Genomic DNA, 22711 nt, shown 5'->3' on the forward strand with positions numbered 1-22711 from the left:
ACTATCTACTGAGGCTGGATGGTACTTGTTCCAGTCATGGGACCCTTTCGTGGTCACCATAGTGCAAGTTGAGGCCAGATACCACTTGTGCCAGCTTTGTGGCTGCTTAATTGAAATTCTGTTCCAGGCCAACACTGCTTATGCCAGGCTTGGGGCCTTCTGTAGAGACACAACAATGTAAGTTGAGACTGGTAACCACTTTTGCTGGGCTTGGGGCTACTTATAAGAGCTACATTACATGCCGAGGTCAGCGGCTGCTTCTTTGGGGTTTCTGATTCTTTGAGACATTTTGCAAAAGTTCAAAGCAGTAGCCAAGGCAAGGTGCTTGTCTGGAGGAGCCACTAGAAGAGGCTGGGCCTAGGCAAGTCAGTTGGGTGGGGTGGGGTCTTAGGGAATCACTAGGGTGCAGTGAATGGTGTTACCCAGGTTAAAGGAGAGCACAGATTTGGCTCCCACCTATGCCTGGCCAGCTAGGTTGAAGGAGACATTCAACAAAAACCAGTGGCTTCTGTCATTGGAGACAGTTGCCCTGACCACTCCCTCTCCAGCACTCTTCTGAAGTTAACCAATTTGGTTCCTCCCTGGATATTGCTGGAGGTTTTTGAGTTGCTGTCCCTGCACTGGAGCTCAGAGCAACTGTTTGTGAGCAAGTGAGTCTGTGTGCAGGCCTCTTAAGAGACTCACCCACCTCAGTCTCCAGCAGTTTCCTATTCTCAAACATAATAACTACTAGTTTTCACTGCCAGATGTTATACAGACTCTTCTTCCAGATACTGGTGCCCTGGTCAGGGGAGCCTGGTGTGAGGCTGGGTCCACTTGCTCCTAAGAGGAACCTCCACAGCCAAGATATCCCTCCTAATACTTAATCACCATACTTATTTTACATTTTTGCCTCTCCTACCAGTCTGGACATGGGTTCTTTACATCCTTACTTTTAGGATTTGTGTGTAGCTGGCTTCAGGTGGCTCTCAAGTGGTTGTTCTATAATTTAGTTGTAATTTTGGTACGGTAGTGGGAGGAGGCAATCCCAGAGTTTACCTACTCTGCCATCTTGGCTGGAACCAAGCTACTCGTCTTTCAAACTAATCCTAAACCTATCTCCTTGACAATAAGGAGGTCAAAAATAAAAATATTATTTCTGACATTTGATGAATGGTAAAGCCTTCATTTAATATTCATAAGTATTTGATATTTATTAAATATTTATTTAAATATGGACATTAGTTGATAAATATTTATAAAACATTAACATGTAAATATAGTAGAATATTCTGTAGCTTTTACAGTTACAAATACAGTGTTCATTTTCTAAAAATAATTTTTTTTTAGATTTTATTTATTAGAGCGAGAGGAAGGGAAGGAGAAAGGGAGAGAAACATCAATATGTGGTTGCCTCTTGTGCAGACCCCCTCTGGGGACCTGGCCTGCAACCCAGGCATATGCCTTAACTGGAAATCAAACCGGCAACCCTTAGGTTCGCAGGCCAGCACTCAATCCACTGAGCCACACCAGCCAAGGCTAAAAATAATTATTTATTGAATGTCTGTTATGTACCAGGCCACTACTGTAGGCTTTGGAGATATGATGATGATGAGTCCCCTAGTCAGGGTCCTGGGGTTACATTCTAGCAGGAGGATATAGACAGCAAATAAGAAATATTAAAAAATGAAATATTTATAGTAACTAATAAAAAACCCACAAAAGTGTGTTCATATATATACCCACACTAACAATAGTGCACTGATCAGAATATCAAGGTGAGATTTATGAAGTTGAAAGTAGAAATAGGAATGTAAATTTGTTTAATTATACTATTCTCAAACTTTTGATGTTTTTCAAATCTCAAAATTTAAGATTTAATGGTACAATACTTTTAGTGTTTACCTAAATATAGACTGACTTTCAAGTTATTTTCACAATTCTTGCATGAAAATTGATATTTAGAGTCACAGAAAGGGATTCTTACACATTTAATAAAATATAAGCATGCCTCATTATATTGTATTGTTTTACTGCACTTCATGTGTTTTATGTTTTTTACAAATTAAAGACAAGACCCCTCCACCAGAAAAAGATTGTGACTTTCTTTATTGTGGTGGTCTAGAACCACATCTGCAGTATCACCAAGGTTTGCCTGTATTTGTGAAATAGTTTTTGCAGGTAGTGTTTTAAGGGAAAGAAAAGGCACACATTTCAAGCTGTAAACAGTGTAGAGGTAGTAGATCAGCCCCCACTTTTTGCAAATGAGGAAGCTGCCAAATTGTCTAAAATGAAAATTTAAATGGGAAGGATTGAACAAAAAGAGCAAGCAAGTGAGAAAAAAAGGACTCATGGACATGGACATCAGTGTGGTGATTGCTAGGGGCAGGGCTAGGAGAGGTAGAGGAGTGTATAAGGAGATAAATGGTGGTGGACGGAGACTTGGGGGGTAAATACACAATACAGTGTATAGATGAAGTGTGCTGGACTTGTGCACTTGAAACTTCTATAATTTTGTTAATCAGTGTGACCCCAATAAATTCAATAAAAAGGAAAAGAAAATTTAAATTAATGTTGTTTTTACTATTGGGGAAAACTGAATGAAGGGTACAGGACTTCTCTGTACTATTTTGGCAACTTCATATCATTCTACATTTCAAAATAAGAAGTTTTGAAAAGTAAAGATAATTTTTACATGAATATGCTTTTCATCTTTTCTAGTTTGTGGAGGACTATGAGCCTACCAAAGCAGACAGCTACCGGAAAAAGGTAGTGCTGGATGGGGAGGAAGTACAGATTGATATCTTGGATACAGCTGGGCAGGAGGACTATGCTGCAATCAGAGACAACTACTTCCGGAGTGGAGAAGGTTTCCTCTGTGTGTTCTCTATTACAGAAATGGAATCCTTTGCAGCCACAGCTGACTTCAGGTATGTCAGGGAGTAATGTTGTTGTTCTGACTTATTATTGCATAACAGTTTCTTCCCAGAAACAAGTGGACAACCAGAGGTTCTTACTTGGTAGTGTTTCACTCTGTGTCTAATTGTGGTTATTCCCTCTTAATATCAGTGTGTGTCTGTATCCACTATGTACTTATACTCAGATGCTATCCCAGTGCCCAGTGTATTAAGTTAGAGTTTGTGGCAGCCTTGCTACCCAAAGTTTCTTTATGCATTATGGAAGTATTTCTCTTTGGAGTATAATACTGTTACTGCCATAATAGTTGATACTTGGATCCTATAATGGACCTCTGATCCTGATTTTAAATCTCTCTTCATTCGTTACTATTTTCTCAGCACATGTGTAATGCTCAGTGGGCACATTGCCATCTTCCTCACAATATAGTCCTGATAGCATGAACTGAAATTTTTAATAGAAATGATAATACCATAGCTTGGCACACTAGGTTGTGTTGTATACTTCTCTTATATATCTTTCTTACTGTTTGCTTAATCAAAATGTGTCATCAATTTAATTTGATTGGGGGGGATTAGATAGGAGAGAGATTATCTTTATGCCTAAAAGAAACATGACATAAATAAGTTCCTGAGCAGTCTTGTAAATACTACCTGCATAATCAAAAGTATTCTTTAATTATGTCTTTATTCTTGTATTAAGCACCTGCTGTGGTATAGGGGCACAAAATAATAATGAAATGTATGCATCCTGTTTTTAAGGTTCACTCAGCTTAGTTAAATTAAATAAGGCATGAAACCAAGAGCAAATTAGTCAAAAGTAGGAGACATGAAAAGTTACTATTACAGGAGATCCAGGAGGGTAGAGAAACTGACAGGCCTTCATGAAATAGGCGAGCCTGAAGGATAAGAAGGATTTCCACATATGAGGAAAGAAGTCATTTCAGGTGGTTGAGCAAAAAACTAAACCTGGGCTTATACAAGGTATTCCTTTTTGTGTACACTTGAAGATGTCAAGAACTCAAAGGGTTCTAAGAGAACATTCTTACAAAAAATATCATTGAGAACCTTAAAAAATATAGATTTATTTGTAAAATTAAGTTTGTTTCTGTAAGGAACAGTTTTGTATGTGATAAAGTGCAAAAGGTAGCAGATTCTGGTAACTTGTAATTTTAGGAGACAAACTGAAAGTTATATAAATGGCAATGCTTTATTTATTCAGCAAATGTTTAAGTGCTTATTATGTCATAGAAGGTCCTATTTCAGGTAATGGAATAAATTGTATCACCATAGTCACCAAAGCCAAAGTGGTATTTCAAGGAAATAAGGTATTTTTATGCCAAGAGAAAGAATTTTGGGCTATTGCCATTACAGTGAATCATTCATTACCCTTCTATTGTACCTCCAGTGCATTGTCTTTCCCATAAATAACAATTCTTAATAACTGACCAGTGATTATCTGAAGGGGATTTTTGAGACTGTCAGCAGTACACGTGGTCTAACCTGCAAAGTACACCGCAAATGTTAGCTCCTTTATTTAATCTTCCTGGTCCTCCCACCACCAAGACAGAATCCATTGTTTCTTCGTCTCTGTACGTGATCGTCTTTCCCCGCTCCAGTAGCACACTTACCACTCTTATACTGAGTTTGATTTATATGTGTTTTTCCTGACTTAGTAAAAAGTCTTGATTACAGAACCCATTTCTTTCCTTTTTTTTTTTTTAAAGATTTTATGTATTTATTTTTAGAGAAGAAGGGAAAGAGAAAGAGAGGGAGAGAAACTTCAGTGTGTGGTTGCCTCTCACACATCCTTTGCTGGGGACCTGGCCTGCAACCCAGGCATGTGCCCTGACTGGGAATCGAACTGTGACCCTTTGGTTTGAATTCCTGCGCTCATTCCACTGGGCTACACCAGCCAGGCAAAACCCATTTCTTATCCATCTCAGTGTTTCTAGTACACATATTTGGCACAATTGCTATCATATAACGTATAATGCTTAGTAAACATTGCTAACATTGGTAGAAATGTTAGAAGACTTTCTTACTTTTTTTGATTCTCACTTATGTCAAAGATGAAGAAGCTGGACCACTTTGTAAAGTTACTTTCCTATTCTAAAATTCCATAACAGCATCTCTAACTCAATTTGAATGGAATAACACATTAAGCAAATGTGTATGAATGTTCTAGACACAGCATTACCTTTCTTTGACATCCAGGAAAATAGCTAATAAAACCCCAACTTACTAACTTTTTTTCCCAATTTATTAGCTTTAAAGAATATTGTGTTCTCACCTCAGAACCCAGTAGGTCCAAGTTTCCTGTGGCCACGTTTGTGATAGCATTAATCACGCTGTAATTTCAGTAAGAGTTCTCCTGAAGTACCTGACTCATGCTAGCTTAGTAGGTAGTTATTAAGAAATAAATTAATGACTATATATAATATGACCAGAAGTGCTAAAGTCACAAAGAGTAAATCTTACATTCCTGGTGGTTAGTGTGACTTAGTGATCAGTCAGGTATTATTAATAACTCAGTTTAGGCAGTTGGTCACAAAAGAAACTGTAAGAAAGTAGTAGCAAATGTGTTACCAGCACTGGGAAAAATTGTGTTTGGCCAAAATCCTTTTCACAAATACATCATAAATTTAATAGCAATAATGGTGAGTGTCAACACACTTTTTGCAAGAAATCATATGAGTGGTAGGAAATACAGTACTCTGTAGAACTGTACAGCTTAGCCTATGTCACCCAAATATGATGCGCCATTAACATTTTTTCTTTCTAAAAGGATATTTAAGGTCAGTACAAATCAGTGAAGGATGGAGTGGCTATAGGTGTGGTCCATATTTTACTATTAGAAAAATGACATTACCTAATACAGTGCTTACCATGTACCATATGCTTTCCCATTATTAGTATAGGTGAGGTGGATCTGTGAGGTATTTCACAGATTCTAAGACACATATTTCTTGCTTTTTGTCATCTGCTTAACTCAGGGCTGTCTCATATATAGTATGACATCTTAAGTTATAATTGGAAGCAGTTTTTCTTAGTGGTGCATAAAATACATAATGCTTAAAGTCAGTGACTTCTTAAATGTGAAAATTTTAAAAAGTATTATCCAAATTTATAAATGAAGCACATAAAGGTTTAACGACTTGCTGCTGGTCATGCATTTAGGGATGGCAAAGCAGTTAAATTAAGCCCGAGAGGTCTGCCTCCATAATCTTGATTTTAACAACTCTGCAGTGCTGGCTCCCATTAAACGAGTGGTTGGTCTTCTGTAACACCACACAGCCTTTCTATTTCATGCTGTTAAAATGGAATATGGCAAGTTTCCTTTTTAATATACAGCCCTTTTCACTACCGTGTATTTTTTAATGTATTAAACATTTTTATGTAGGGCATTGTTTTTAAACTATATAATTAAAGTATTCTATGCAATCATAATATCACTAGTTACTTTGTTGATATAATTCTCAGTTGAAAAAACAAATTGAAAACATTTTTTCAAAAAGGTAAAATTTTCTTTATATGATCAACTTTCTTCTTTCACCTCTCTTTTACCTCATCTTCTCCCACAGGTTTGCTCTGATGACTATAAATATATAAAAAGGTTTCCCTCTGCCCATTTGTAACTTTGCCATGCAGGGGAAATGTCCTGTAATGTGGAGACCCTTACCATAATGCCCAGTTGGATACCTTGGTGTTCATTCCATATCAGAGGTAGGGGTCTCTTGTGAAATGGTTTTTGGGAACTAAACCTTCTTGAAAAGGGTTTGTTTCCTTAGGTATTCCATTATGGGGAGACCCCATAATATTTAGTGTAGAAGTTGTATATGTGCTCTGGAGTTAGATTTCTCAGATTCAAATCTTAGTTTTACTTAACTGTGACTCTGAGCAAGTTACATAATTTCTCTGTGCCTCATTTTTCTTATCTGTAGTAGGATGACAGACAATACTAACTAGTACTAATTTCATGGGTTTAGGGTAAGGATTAAATGAGATGACGGGTGTAAATCTTAAAACATTTAAGGCACCTGTTACATTGTGAGTACTCAAAATTGTTAGCAGCAGTGGAGGAGGTAGTGGTGGTTTTCAGTAGCTGCTAAGAGGCACAAAATACACTAATTTGAAAATAAGCCCTGATGAAGATTTATACTCAGTCTCAAACACCATGGTAAGATTCCTGTGAAGTCAGGCATACTTTGCTGATCTGCCATTCTAATAATCCATTTAATTTTCTCAGTCTAAAGTATTTCTGTCTCTGTAGTTTTCAACATCTCTTAATTTCTAAGGAGAGGCATCTGTAAAATAGTAAACCTAAATCTTACAAATTTATTTTGTTTGTTGATTTGACAAGAAAACATCGTTATCTAGTGCATTAATAATAATCAGAACAGCTAACATTTGTTGAATATTTACTGTGTGCTAGGCACAATTCTAAGCAGTTTGTTTAATCCTCACAGCAGTTGTATAAAGAAGGTATTGTAGTTACATTTTACAGATCAGGAAACAGGCAAAAAGGACTTTGCTCCGAATCACATGACTAAAAAGGGTGGAGCCATGAGATCTTTAAAATTGGTGACACATTCACAGCATTACACTTATCTACATGCAAAATCTATAGTCAAGAGCTGACTTCCAGATATTTTCGGCATGTGTGGGGCTTTAAAGACATTTAGTTGGCTCTTTGATATGATGTAGTAAGAATGGCACTCTCTCCATTTGTTTCCTCCTAAAAATCCCATGGCCCCAGCTTAATCATGAGAAAACATCAGACAGATCCCAAATGAGATATTTTTCTACAAATTACCTGACCAGCACTCCTCAAAACTGTCAAGGCCATCAAAAACAAGAAAAGACTGAGAACTGCTGTAGCTAAATGGAATCTGAGGAGATAGGATGACTAAGTAACATGTATCCTAGACAGGATTCTGAAAAGCGTTTTAGGGGGAAGTTGCATTTGATACTTTTATTTTGCACCTCATCTGCCACATTTTATACTGTCTTCCTTGGGGTATTTTTTCTTCAGTGAAGTGAATGTGTAACTCATATGATTAATAAGGAAGAAGTGCTGTCCATTTCCTACTATGGGATAAATGAGCTGATTGTTATTATATAGAAACAAATAAGTGCCAAAAACCAGATGGTATTTATTTAGTTATTTTAACATGCAGAGATAATGTTAATGTTTCCTTATCATTTTCTCTTATCCAGGGAGCAGATTTTAAGAGTAAAAGAAGATGAGAATGTTCCATTTCTGCTGGTTGGTAACAAATCAGATTTAGAAGATAAAAGGCAGGTTTCTGTAGAAGAGGCAAAAACCAGAGCTGATCAGTGGAATGTTAACTATGTGGAAACATCTGCTAAAACACGTGCTAATGTTGACAAGGTAAATGTGGCTCACCTTACTATCACGTTAAAAATAGGCTGATTTGCTTTAACTAGGCTGGCTCCATTTGGTTGAGAGATTCTGGGACTTTCAAGTAACAATTTAATATGTGTTGATTTTTATCAGCCCTGAATGCTTGAGTGCACTCGTTAGGAATTTCTTACTTCACTTTGTCCCTTGGTTTCACAAAAGGCATTACAACATGAGACACTTGTAGCAAAAATCTACTTTTGTTTAAGTGCTGATAGAATTCCTGACCTGAATTCTTGCTTATTTTCTTTCCTCCTTATCTTGATTGGCTGAATGATTTAGAAGGAAGGACTTGTGCAAGTCCTCAGAGCTGACACCTCCCCAGCCCCATATTAAAGTGAAGATGCTTCCCAAGATGAAGGAGCCTAGATTAAAAGATTTTTAAATCTCTGTACAACTCCACTCCCCACCCTCAACCTCAGTTTTTCCCTGAGTGGAAAAGGAAACCATCTACCCTCTTTCCTTAGGTTCCCACTTTGTTCAGATTGGCCTTTCCTGGGGACCAGGAGAGGAACAGCATTACCTCATTCCCAGGAGCCTTCCCAGGGGCATTTCATCCTGCTGCTAGAGACTATCTTCAGTATTTAGGGAAGTACTGCCTGTTGGGCTGAGGCAGCACAGGTGCTTAGAGACCTAGGAGGGTTGGGTTTCTTTATCAGTCTCCAGCTGTCTAGGCCCCAACTGAGTGTCTACAAAGCTTGGTAAACCTATTCCTAGGTCTTGCCCCACAGATTTTGACTCATCTGGTCTGGAGTGGGACCTGAGAATTTGCGTGCTTCTTATCTCACTTGTTATCTTCACAGACTGTGGGCCTGTGAAGCTTGCTGACTAACAGCACTGTTCTAGGTGGCCTCAAGTTTTAGTGAACTCACGTGCTTGTGCTTATAGACTCACAGCCCTGATCCAGAAGTCATTAGTTAAAAATATTAGACATTCTTTTGTTTATTTACTGAAGGTCTTAAAACTGTCATTGCTATCCTAAACTGATGAAATTGTTTTGACATATTAGACTAGATGGATTTAATTAATATGTTAGAACATTTCACCCCAAAGCAACTAAACAAACAGTCTAAGTGCACAAAAAACACTTTGTAGGATAGACCACATGCTAGGCCACAAAACAAGTCCCAGCTAAGTCAAGAAGATCGAGATTATATCAAGCATTCTCTCCCACCACAATGGTATGGATCTAGAATTCAATTACAAGAAGAAAACTAAAAAACACACAAACATGTGGAGGCTAATTAACATGCTATTAGACAATGAATGGATCAACAACAAGGTCAAGGGACAAATCAAAAATACCTTGAGACAAATGAAAATGAAAACACAACAACCCAAAATCTGTGGGACATAGCCAGAGCATTTCTGAGAGGGAATATTTCTAGTCACATCATTAGATTGCTATGGTCCAAGATATCTGTACAAAATAAATGTTACAAAATTTCTACTTAGTATGCCAGTTTTCTCTAAAGTTATGGCAGATATTTTTTAAAGTATTAATGAAAATATGTTTTAAGGTTGTATGTTTGGGGTTTTGAAAGGCAACATTGAACATCATCATAACATTAGCATGTATAATATCCTCGTATACTTTGTTTCCTCCTAACTGATGTCTTGAGCAGGTTGTAGAACAGACTATAAACCATACTGGAACTAAAGGGAGTAGGGAGGACAGGAGAACAGTAACTGTCCAAGCTATGAAACTGTCCTTCTAGCAGTCCTTGCAGTGTCATCTGCTAGTACCAGAGGCCCTTGGAAGGGTATGGTGGTGAGCATTATCAGAGCCCTTATGGGACAGTAAGAAGAAAACAACCCAGTGGAAGAATGGTCAAAACCATTAAACAAGTGTGTCACGAAATAGAAATGCAAATTACTTTTACACTTGAAAAGAGTCTTGCTTAGTTTGTCTTATAAAAAAGGAAGTACAATTTTAAAATATGACTTTTTTTTACTTGTCACATTGGAAAAAAGCAATGGGTTGCTAATACACTGTTGGATAGAGTATAGAAAAATAGAAACACTTGCATTTGTGGAAAGGCAATTTGGCTGTCCTCTATCAGAATTATGACCTTAACAATGAGTTCTAAAATTTTATTATACAGAAAATTTCTGTAAAATTTTATTATACAGAAAATTTGCACATAAATGTATGCTCATTGGTAGTCATTGAAGCATTATCTGTAGAAGCAAAAGATGATATATCTAGTTTCGTATAATGGACTGAGTTAAATTACGTTGTGTCCTTATAATTAGGTACTATACAACTCTTTAAAAGAAGTAAAGGTAGACCTAAATATGCTGATATGAAAAAATCTTTAACATAAAGTAATGAAAAAAGCAAAGTGCAGAACAGTGTCTATAGTTTGCTGCCATCTGTGTTTTTAAATACTCACTCATCACACATACATACATATGTATGTGTTAGGGGGATATGTAAGAATCTAGTACCTGTGGTTGCCAGAGAATTGTCACATGTATATGCTTTTTTCACTGTAAATACCCTTTTGAACTTCTGTGTTTGATTTTTTGCCATATGTACATATTACTTTTTAAAAGAGAAAAGTTAAAGGTATAAGTCTATTTTACTTATAAATGGCTGTGTAATAAAATACACTCCAAAAACTTGATGAGTGAGACAGTTTATTATGCTTACATAGTCTGTGGGCCATGAATTTGGACAGGACACAATGGGTATGGCTTGTCTCAGCTCCACAGTGTTTGGTGCCTCAGCTGAAAAGCTTCAAGTCTGGGAGCTGGAAGTTTCTAAACTTTGGTTTTAAAAGCTTGTTCACTCATGTCTGGCTTAGCTAGTAGATGCTGGCTGTTGTGCAGGATTACTTCTGTTCCTCTCCATGTGATCTTTTTGTGTGTGTTTTTAGGCTTTCTCAACAACAGGGTAGCAAAGTGCCTGCCAAGGGCAACTGTCACAAGTGAATAAGAGCCAGGCAGAAAACACATCACCTTTTATGACCTACCTTCATTTCCACCTCATTCCACTGGTAGGGGTAGTCACAGATTTCCACCCAGGTTCAGGAAGAAGGGGAATAGACTCCACCTCTTGTTGGAGAGTGGAGGGATTCAGGAAAAGCTCACAGAAAGTATTGTTGTGGCCAGTTTTAGAAAATACAATCTTCAGGTCACCTCTCCAAAGCAGAATTACGTTAGATGAGGCTACTTTTAAACTGAGGTAGAAGTTTGTACTGAAAACCATAATTTTATGTACTGCTACAATCTGAAGAGTAGCTATCAGATAAAGCACTTCGGTGGCTAATTAAAAATAACCTGCTGCTACTATTCAGTTTCTAGAATTAGGTTATGGTTTTTTGGTTTTGTTTTGGTTTTTTTTTTGCCAAGGAAGTAATGTTACAAGGGCTAGTATTCATTATTGCTTACGAGAACCAGGCACTAATGGCAAGAGCTAACCATTTTATCTTAAAGCCTATGAGGTATAAATACTGTTCTCATGCTCACTTTTTGGATGAGGAGATTGAAGTGTGGAGAGAGTACCTGCCTGACTCAAGTTCACAGGGCTCGGAGTGGCCAACTCTGGTGCCCATGTTTTTTCCTCACTATTTTACTCAGAATAGTGAATTGGTATATCCTATATTGTATGTCATCCACTACTATAAGCCTGATGACAGATTTTCTGGGGTAGTGTCAATATTGTTGTCTCCTTCGATTAAATAGGAAGGTATCATGTTTTGCTGCAGAAAGCAGATAGATATTAGCTCCCTACAAGATGCCCATCCTCACCTAAATTCCAAGTAGACAATTAGGTAGATGCTTCAAAGAGGCAGATTTTAAATCCACCCTGTGAAAAGTTCATTTTTTTGTTTGCTTTTTTTAACTGTACATTTACACATGCTTACAGTGTAAAGAATAATTCATAATATGGAGGGAAAAGTGAGTCACTCTTCACCCAGATTCCACTCCCCTCCCCTCCCTGTAGGTAACCACTGCTAATATGTATATCTTCCCAGACAGTTGCCTGCATTTATAGGTAGGCATACAGAATCTAAGGGAGAGTTTGTGTTTGCTTGTTTTTCTCCTATATAAATAGTATTTTCACAGTATGTAGTATATAAATGTATAGTGTATTTATATAGTATTTCTGTGTATGTAGATTGACAGTTTCTGTGGTTTGCTTTTGAAATTGTACAACAAAAAGTTGTAGTTTGTTCCATGTGACTCCATATAGATGCACCATGGTCTTTTTAAAATGTGCAAAGTGTTCCGTAATTAGGCTTTTTCATAATTCAAATGTAATCCATTGAGTTTTATCTTTGGAACTGTCATCATTTGTAGTGCTCTTTAAAGTATTATCTTAGAAATTATAATGGAAAGATCAGGTTATATTATGTGAACAAAAAATTTCCCAATTTTCTCACTATACTTAGAAGAGTAGACTTCAGTTTTATTGTTTCCTCTCTCCATATTCCTCAAACAAGAGCTCTTAAGTATTTATTCTTATATTATGTCCAAAGTTTACTGCTGTGATTTCGAGAAGTACCAAGCTTACCCTTTTTTCTTCTCTCTAGGTATTTTTTGATTTAATGAGGGAAATTCGAGCCAGAAAGATGGAAGATAGCAAAGAAAAAAATGGAAAAAAGAAGAGGAAAAGTTTAGCCAAGAGAATCAGAGAAAGATGCTGCATTTTATAATCAAAGCCTAAACTCCTTTCTTATCTTGACCATACTAATAAACATAATTTATAAGCATTGCCATTGAAGGCTCAGTTGACTGAAATTACTTTAACATTTTGGAAATTGTGTATCACTAAAAGCATGAATTGGAACTGCACTGAAAGTCAGATTCACTCAAAACAGAAATTAATGTGGCTTCCCCAAGAAGCAAAGTTCAACTTACTCATAATTGCCTACATTATCACAGTTCTGAATGTAATATATGAGCTTGTGTTTTGAGGGCAGTCTTTCTTAAATTGTTCAAGGGGGTGTGCTGGGAAAGGAGAATGGGAGGAAAGGCTTTTTTATATCATTTTAAAATGTCTTGGTCTTCTACTGCCTTGAAAATGACAATTGTGAACATGATAGTTGTTAAACTATATCACTTTTTTAACCATTATTATGCAAAATATAAAAGAAAAGTTATTGGCATGATTATTGCATATAGTTAAATTGAGAGTAATTTATCTGTGAACTTGCATTAATTGCCTGATGATTAACTTAGAAAAATGGTGTAAACTTGCACATGAAAATTTTGGAATATGCCTTAATTTAGGAACTAAAAAATACCCAGTTACTGGCACATGGGCCCATTGCCCCATGTGTCCTGGTGAGAGAATATACCTAGTAAGGAGTGAGTACAACTTTCATACAGAAGATTCTTGAGAAATAACTGTCTGCTAGGAATCTGTCCAAATTTCAAATGTGTGCCATACTCTGGTTCTTCAAAGTAAGATTCCAGAGCTACTGATTACTTTTAATTAACTACAAACAGTGCTTTAAAAGGAAGGGCCAGCATATACTTGTAAGATAATTTTAGACTATAAGGTTTCAACACCAGTTTTGTTTTCTTTAAGATGCTAGTCCCTGGAATCCCTTTCTGCAAGTGATAAGCATGTGTTAAGTTTTTTATTTTTTGGAGCAGGGACAGGAAAAACATCAACAGTGCTAATGCATTTTTGCACTAGAATACTTTGGGAAAGTATTCATGCTTGCCACCTGTTAATTTTTGAATTCATTTCGTACTCATGAGATTAGTTTGGCTATATGGAAATTATTAGGAGTATTTGTAATCTGTGTTCATAATATACCTTCAAGTTAACATCAAGCAATCAAACACGCGTATAGTGCAGAAAATATGTTCAGTGTACACAGGCCAAACATTAGGCCTGTGTCACCATTGTGTGGTGCACTCATTAGAAGAATTCTAGCACGCTATTTTGGAACATAATTTCAATGAGAAATCTACCACTGACAGAGTTTTGTTTTCTTCTTGTGAATGGAACTAAGTTGATTCAGAGTTTTTCTGTCTTTTTTTTTTTTTTCAGTCCTAATTTCAATAAGTCAAAGATGTGTTCAGGCATTGCAGGTCACAGATGTGTATGTAAAGTAAACAAAAACAGGCTTTTTAGAACCTCAACTCTTTAGATATTACACCTGGCTTGTCATGTTAAATATTTGTCCTTAACTACACCATGTGCAGAATTAAAGTACCAATGTAACACTGGCTCCACAGGCCCAGCGCTCTCCATGTGTACTTATTGTGGTCTTATTTAACCAGGGGTCCTAACCACTAACATTGTTCCTTTTCTTTGAGACCTTTCTCCTCTTCTGGGTACTGAGGTGCTATGAAGCCAACTAACAAAGACACATGACATGTCTTAGGCTGATGCCACTACCCAATTGCTTTATTTGCGATTTGAGCCATTATAAAGACCAATAAACTTCCTTTTTAAAAAAATGTTGGTGGTGTTATTTGATGTTTACAATATGACATGTAAAATTCAGATTTATCAACTGAGGTATCATTACGAGGTATTTAAAAACAACTAAATCTTTGAGCAATCAGTTTAGGTACTTCTTTTATATACCACTAGATTCCCTAAATAAGAGTATTGTCATTGCTCAGGTTTAGATGGAAGAGTCCCATGTGTGTAGTTCCATCGAGATATTCTTTTGCTGTCATGAAAGTCACAGATGTGTACATTACTTTTATAATACTACTAAACTCTAGAATGAATAGAGTGACAGCTTTTATTTTCTAATCAGAATGATCCCCAGAGACTACCTAATTTCCAAATTGGGATAGGAGTTACCACCCTGTTACCATTTCACCAAGCTTCAAGCCATTCTCTTTCTCATATTCAGGGTCTAGTGAGAAATAGTGTCCTGTGAACTATCAAATAGCCTATGTGTTAGAAACAATTGGTCCAATATTGAGCACAGCCTTTCAAAAGTCAGTTCATTTTAATTTCTTATAAGCAGTGCCACAAGAAGCACATTTAAGTTATAATTGCCGTAATTTTAACCTCATACTGTATGGACTCATTTTTAACACCAATAAGAAGTATACTGTTAAATGTGTACTATTAAATGAAGTTCTCTCAAACTAATTCAAAATGTCATGTCTCAAAAGTTTGTGACAAGGATACAAAACTTAAAATTTCGCAACCTTGTATTACTACCTTAAAAGTAAATCTAAAGACATTTAACAAAAGTTCCTGTGAACTTTGTTCAAAGTAATAATCCTTTTTATTTAACCCAGTATTAGAAATCTCCTTTTAGCAAATTACTTTGGAAGTCAGGGGTGGCGGTCCATAGACGCCTTCATTCCTGCCTTTAGTTTTCACTACATTCTTAGGTACTGCCTACTGTGAACACTGCTGTGAATCAAACAGGTCAGGCGAAGGACAAATGAGTTAGGGGCCCCATGCATCAGGAGAGGAAATGAAGATAGGTTTCCTTACTCTGGGCTAGGCCCCCTCTTCTGATTTTCAACCCTAATGGCAGCAAGCACATAGTGCATCCAATATCAAGATGCCATGTCTATATACATTTAAGTTTAATATTAATATTTTGAAGGTGCTATCTAACCCCTATTTTGCAGTTGGGAGGCAAAGAACAGTCAAATAACTTGCCCAAGCCACGAAGCTAATAATGATTAACTGGAATTGGAAGTAGAGTATTCTGGCTCCCAAGTCCATGCTCTTTCACTGCACAGTGAAGGAGAAGCAGAGTGGAGACTAGAATTATTCAGTAGCCTGTATTAAGGTGGGATATGCCCAAGGCTGTGGCCACTTAATGGTTGTCTTTGGAAAGTTTGCAAGGTCACTATGTATGGAAAAGAGGCCTCTTGTGCTTGTAGCCTGGTTGCTAATAAAGCGAGTGCTTTTTCTATGACATCAGCAAAGAGTCTGTTCCTTCTGACAGGTCTGAAGCTTTCGTCCCATTTTTTTAACTGCAAAATAATTACCTATTCCCATTCCTTTACTCCAGCAACCATACATGCATCTGTGGTGGACAACTGCATATAGATGGATGGCAGGTGAATGACAAGGGAGGTTTGGTCATCTGTATTCTTGGTCTTTACTGAAACTCCATTTCTGCGCATAAAGAGGAAGTGGGGAAGCCAAAAAGTCTTGTTGAGGGAAAGGAGCAGATATAACTGAACTTTTCCTGGGCTTCTGCTGAAAGGAAGTGCCTATATGGAAGTGTAAGGAATTCCAGGCTGAACCTCTGAGAGTTAAATCACATGCCAACTCTGCTTGTTTATAGTTTAAACTTTATAACGGATGCCACAGTTCTCACATAACACTTTTAATAGCAATTACATTTATTGGCACAAGTACTTAATATTTGTGGGCCCCCCTGAACTATAAGTTCATTGTGTTAGCTACAGTGTCTGCTTTTACAAATCATGTCTCCTGGGTAGCACAGGCCCTAGTACACATATTAATGCTCAACAAGTGTTTGTTGGGGTGAATAGGGTTGGTGCAGAGATTAAAAAATAAGTAATACCTTCAGACCAGAAAGAAGAAAGGTTCTGTGAATAATGTGAAACAACATAAGAAGTGCTATCAAAGTGTGAAAAAAGTCCTAAGAGATTAAAAAGTGGTGAGTCACTGAGTCACATTCGTGGAGCAGTGTTATCTATTTAACTTTTGCTGTGAAAAAATTTAGTTACAAGAGTCGAGACAATAGTGTAATAGATCCCCCATGCACTTCTCACCCAATTTCAATATGTACCAACATTTTGCCAGTTGTTTTCATCGTTTTCCCCAATTTTTTCCCAGAGTATTTTAAAGTAACCCCAAGAAATTATATCACTTCACCCATAAATACTGTGTTTGAGTCAGGATCCAAATGTAGTCTATATATTGTTATTTTATTACATGTTCAAGTCTTTTATAAGTTTTTGTGTTGGAATAATTTTAAGTTTACAGAAAAGTTGCAAAGATTATACAAAGAGTCCCTGTGTATCTTCCAATTACTACTAATGTAGTAACGTTGATATAACCAGGGTACACTTGTCACGACTAATAAATGAACATTGGTACAATACAACTAGTTAACATACTTTATTAGATTTCACCAGTTTTCTCAGAAACTTAGTCTTCATATCTCCCTAGGGTCCTCTGGTAAAGATGAACTGAAAGCATGTGTCCTATGACACAGAAGACAGTAAGTGTTTGTTCCACACACCTTACCCTCACCAACAACATGTCTAAACCCCACTCCTGGTCAAGGCCTACCTCAGATATTCCTCCTCTCTGCAGTTGATGTACAACTGGGATGCAAAATGGCAGGAGTTACATTCAAGAGATTTGTGTTTGACGGCCAAGGTATGGGGAAACACACATCTTGGAGGGCAACTTGACAGGATCTATTAAAATATAAAAAGTATATACCTTAATCACAAAATTCCATTTTTCTGTATCTCTAAAGAAACAGTTGCCCATGTTTCCAGAATCATGTACAAGGTGTGGTTCATCATAGCACTTTACTGGAGGAACACTAGGAACTACCTAGATGTCTAAGAACAGAGTAATGACTAAAAAAATGCCATAGTTACGCAATGCACTGATTACTATACAGCAGTTTAAAGGAACAGACTAGAGACGTGTATCAGCCTACAGCAGCAATTTTCAACTGTGGCACCACAAGAATTTTTAAAACATGTGCTACCTGACTATTTAGTCAGGGACACTGACCTCTTTTTCCTTAGATTGTCAAAAAAAAAAAAAAAATGACAACAGCCAACAAAACAATAGTCATTCAGTGTGAATGAATCAAAATTATACCTATATTTTTTGTCAGACTTGCAAAAAATATATTTTTGCTGTGCTGCAGAATTTTAGCAATTAGTTTATGTGTCCCATGAGAAGATTGAAAATCACCAGCATAGAGATCTCTGAAATATTCTTGAGTCAAATGCATTTTACACATGATACAAACAATATAACCTTTTTTAAAACACATTTACAAAATGACACCATAGATATTTTATGAGTTTTTATATCTTGAGGAAAGTATTTTTAAATATCTAGATAGATATACCTCAAATACATAAAAATGTTTACCGCTGGGATGATGGTGAAATAGGAAAGAATTTGCAGCTTTAAACCACCACTTTTAATATACATGATTTTTGACAAAGGGGTGAAGGCAATATGATAGAGGAAAGACAGTCTTTTCAAAAAATAATACTGAAACAACTGGACATTCACATGCAAAAAAAATCTAGGTATATACCTTTACAATAATTAATTAATGAACCATAGACTAAACACAAAATGCAAAACTCTAAACCTCCTAGAAGATTTAGAAGATTACATAGGAGAACCATAGATGACTTTGGTTTGGTGATGAAATTTTAGCTATGACACAAGCCACAATCTGTGAAAAAAGGAATTGATAAACTGGACTACATTAAAATTTTAAAATTTAGCTCTATGAAAGACACTGTCAAGAGAATGAGAAGACAAACCATATACTGGGAGAAAATGTTTTCAAAAGACATTGTCTAAAGAAAAGCCATTGCACAAAATATGCAAAGAACTCTTAAAGCTCAATGATGAGACAGCAACTCAATTTAAAAAAGCCTACGACTTTAACAGACACTTCACCAAAGAAGATATACAGATGGCAAATAAGCATATGAAAGATACTCCCCATCGTATGTCATCAAGGAAATTCAAATTAAAACAATGAGGAGATATTGCTACACAGCTATTAGAGTGGTCAAAATACATAATACTGACAACACCAAGTGCTAGTGAGAATGTGGAGCAAAAAAAGAACTCTCATTTATTGCTGATAGGAATAAAAAATGAAACAGTCACTTTTCTTACAAAACTAAATTATGCCCTTACCATACGATCCAGCAGTAACGCTCCTTGTATTTGCATAAAAGAGCTGAAAACATATGTTTATACAAAAACCTACATATGGATGTTTATAGCAGCTTTATTCATAATTGCCAAAACCTGGAAGCAACCACAATGTCTTCCAGTAAGTGAATGTATAAATGAACTGTGGTGTACCCAGACAATGGAATATTATTTAGCACTAAGAAGTGAGTTATCAAGCCACAAAAGGACATGAAGAAAACTTAAATGCATACTAAGTGAAAGAACCAATCTAAAAAAGCTACATACTGTATAATTCCAACTATCTGACATTTTGGAAAAAGTAAAACTACAGAGACAGTGAAAGGATCAGTGGTTGCCTGGGGTTAGAGGAGGGAGGAATGAATAGGCAGAGCACAGAGGACTCGAAGGGCAGTGAAACTACTCTGTATGCCAATCTAGTGGTGGATGCATGTCATAAATTTGTCCAAACCCACAGAATGTGCAACACTGAGAGGGAACCCTAAATGTTAACTGTGCACTCTGAGTGATAATAATAGTGTTGGTTTATCAATTGTAATATGTGTACAATTCTGGTGGGGAATATTCATAATGGAGAAGGGGCAGGGAGTATATGGAAAATCTCTGTAATTTTCCCTCAGTTTTGCAGCAAACCTAAAACTGCTCTAAAAGGTAAACTTCTTTTAAATGTGGGGTGTGGGAAACTTTTTTTTGCAGAGGACATGATTTGTATATTTAAAAAATCCTAGGGAATCCATTAAAAACTATTAGAATTAATAAGCAAGTACAGAAAGGCTACAGAGTACAATATCAATATACAAAAATCAGTTGTATTTCTATACAGTAGCAATAAACAATCTGAAAATGAAATTAAGAAAAATAATTCCATATACAATAGTGAGAAAAGAATGAAATACTTAGGAATAAATTTAACAAAAGAAGTGTAAAACTCATAGTCTAAAACCTTTTAAAATGTTGAAAAAAGAATGACCTAAATAGACATCATATGCTCATGGATTGGAAGATTTAATACTGCTAAAATTAGGAGACAATAGGTACTCCCCCAAATTATCAATATATTCAACATAATCTTTATCAAGATCCCTAATGATTTTTTTGCAGAAATTTACTAACTGATCCTAAAATGCATATAGAAATTCAAGAGATTCTCAATGGCCAAAACAATCTTGAAAAAGAACAATGTTCTGATTTCAAAATGTACTACAAGGCTAGACTAATCAAGACTATGAGGTACTATCATAAGAACAGACGAATAGATCAATGGAATAGAATTAAGAGTCCAGAAACAAATTCTTAACACTTACAGTTGACAGGTTTTGGACAAGGTACTACAACAACTCAAAATGGTGCTGTGACAACTGGATATCCACATACAATCAAATTAAATTGGATACCTTCTTCATACCATATACAAAAATTAACTCAAAATGAATTACTGACTTAAATGTAAAAGCTAAAACTACAAAACTCTTAAAAGAAAATATAGAAATAAACCTTTAGTACCTGAGATTAGGCAAAGAACAAAAGAGAAAAACAGATTAATTGGACTTCATCAAAATTAAAAACATTTGTGCTTCAAAAGAATGCAATCAAGAAAATACAAAGGCAACACACAGAATGGGAGAAAATATTTGGAAATCACACATCTGATGAGACTTGTATCTAGATTATATGAAAAACCTTTTACAGCTCAATAATAAAAAGACAAATAACCCAATTTCAAAATGGGCAAAGAATTAAAATAGACATTTTTCTAAAGAAGATATGCGAATGTTCAATAAGCACATAAAATGATGCTCAACATCTTTAGACATTAGGGAAATACAAATCAAAACCAACTGATCCTATTCCACACCTACTGGGATGGCTATAGTAAAAAAGATAGATAATAACAAGTCTTGGTAAGGATGTGGCGAAATTAGAATCCTCATACATGGCTGGTGAGTCTGTAAAATAGACTTTGGAAAACAGTCTGGCAGCTCCTGAAAATGCTGAACAGTGTTATCATATGATCCAGGAATTCTGCTTTTAGATACAGAACCCTATTTGGGTTCTATACCCTCGTTCCACTGTGTGTGTGTGAGGTTCCCCCCACACCACCTGGCAATGCTCTATGACACCAGCTGGGTGTCCTACAATTCAACTCAGTTCTAACACTATCTACCAAGAGACAGCATCAGATTCCACAGGCTGAGGGTTCATTCCCACAAGAATGCTCTCCATTTCAGAGGCTGATCACAAGCCCAGGTTGTGACCTGTGCTTCTACCCAACTGGCTACAAAAGTGGAGGTTCCAGTGACCTCCCTCCAACTCAGAATGCCAATAGTTAGTCCAGGTCAAGCTGGCAGACCCCTACTATATATAGTTCCTAGGCCTGACAGGGTGATCTGAAATGTGGAGTGCCTGGAACGGTCAAGCTGCTCTTAGGCCTCCAGGTGACCCAATTTTATTTATCTTCCAAGTCTGGCTTGTTAAATTCAGTTCAGCTTTGAATAGGCAAACTCAGCCCCAGCCAGCCCTGGTACAAACCACGAAGCTGAAGTGGGTGCACAGAGGCTCTTTCCAGGCCAGTCTTCGATAAGAAACAAAGCAACTTCCAGCTCCAGAGGCCATTTGAAGACAAAGACTGACTTTTACTCACTTTTGAATTTCCTGTGCCTAGTGCCTTTTCCAGCATAGAACATACAGCTAGTGAATAAGGACTTAAAGATCACTCTTTACAGTTGTTCCTGAAAACACTTCCCCCCATTATCCCCTCCTACCTCCCCTCTGGTTACTGTCAGATTGTCCTTAATTTCAATGTCTCTGGTTATATTTTGCTTGCTTGTTTCTTTTATTGATTAGATTCCACTTGAAGGTGAGATCATTAAAAAAAGTTAATAAATAAATTACACACTCACACACTTATGTTTTTTAAAAAAGATCACTTAATCCCTGTGGGTCTCAACTCTGGCTGCATTTTTTAAAATACATTTTTAAAGATTTTATTTATTTGTTTATGTTTTTTAGACAGAGGGGAAGGGAAAGAGAAAAGAGAGGGAGAGAAACATCAATGTGTGGTTGCCTCTCGTGTGCCCCCTACTGGGGACCTGGCCTGCAACCCCGGCATACTCCCTAACAGGGAATCGAACTGGCAACCCTTTGGTCCACAACCCATGCTCAATCCACTAAGCTACACCAGCCAGGGGTCTGGCTGCATTTTAAAGCTTTTAAAAAATTGTTAGATCCAGTTGCCTACCAGAGCAGTTACATCATCTTTTTGTTTTTGTTTGTTTGTCTGTTTGTTTGTTTGTTTGTTTTCCTATTTTATGGTATCCTCAATGTCATTCTTACATCTGGCTCATTGATGACTTTCTGTGGGATATTTCTTATGACGACCCTCAGTACAGGGTGGCAGCTATCATTCTTAAGGAGAATTCAGTTAAACATTATGTTAACTGGATATCCAGCTTTAGATTTATTGTATCTACTTTAATACATGCACATAGTAAACATAAGCCAAAAACATCAAAAGCTCTATACTGAGAGGAGAAAAAA

The 22711-nt window shown here is 36.6% G+C and overlaps 1 protein-coding gene across 1 annotated transcript in view; it reads left to right on the top strand.

The window, feature by feature from the left end:
- Positions 1-14745, top strand: part of RALA (RAS like proto-oncogene A) — a 97067-nt gene extending 82322 nt beyond the window's left edge. The window contains exons 3-5 of the mRNA XM_028525635.2: positions 2701-2909; positions 8115-8289; positions 12861-14745. Of these exons, the coding sequence (XP_028381436.1) occupies positions 2701-2909; positions 8115-8289; positions 12861-12983 (507 nt within the window). The 3' untranslated portion in view covers positions 12984-14745. The remainder of the gene's footprint in view (positions 1-2700; positions 2910-8114; positions 8290-12860) is intronic.
- The last annotated feature ends 7966 nt before the right edge of the window (positions 14746-22711 follow it).

This window comes from Phyllostomus discolor, chromosome 10 (assembly GCF_004126475.2).
Source record: "Phyllostomus discolor isolate MPI-MPIP mPhyDis1 chromosome 10, mPhyDis1.pri.v3, whole genome shotgun sequence".
NCBI lineage: Eukaryota > Metazoa > Chordata > Mammalia > Chiroptera > Phyllostomidae > Phyllostomus > Phyllostomus discolor.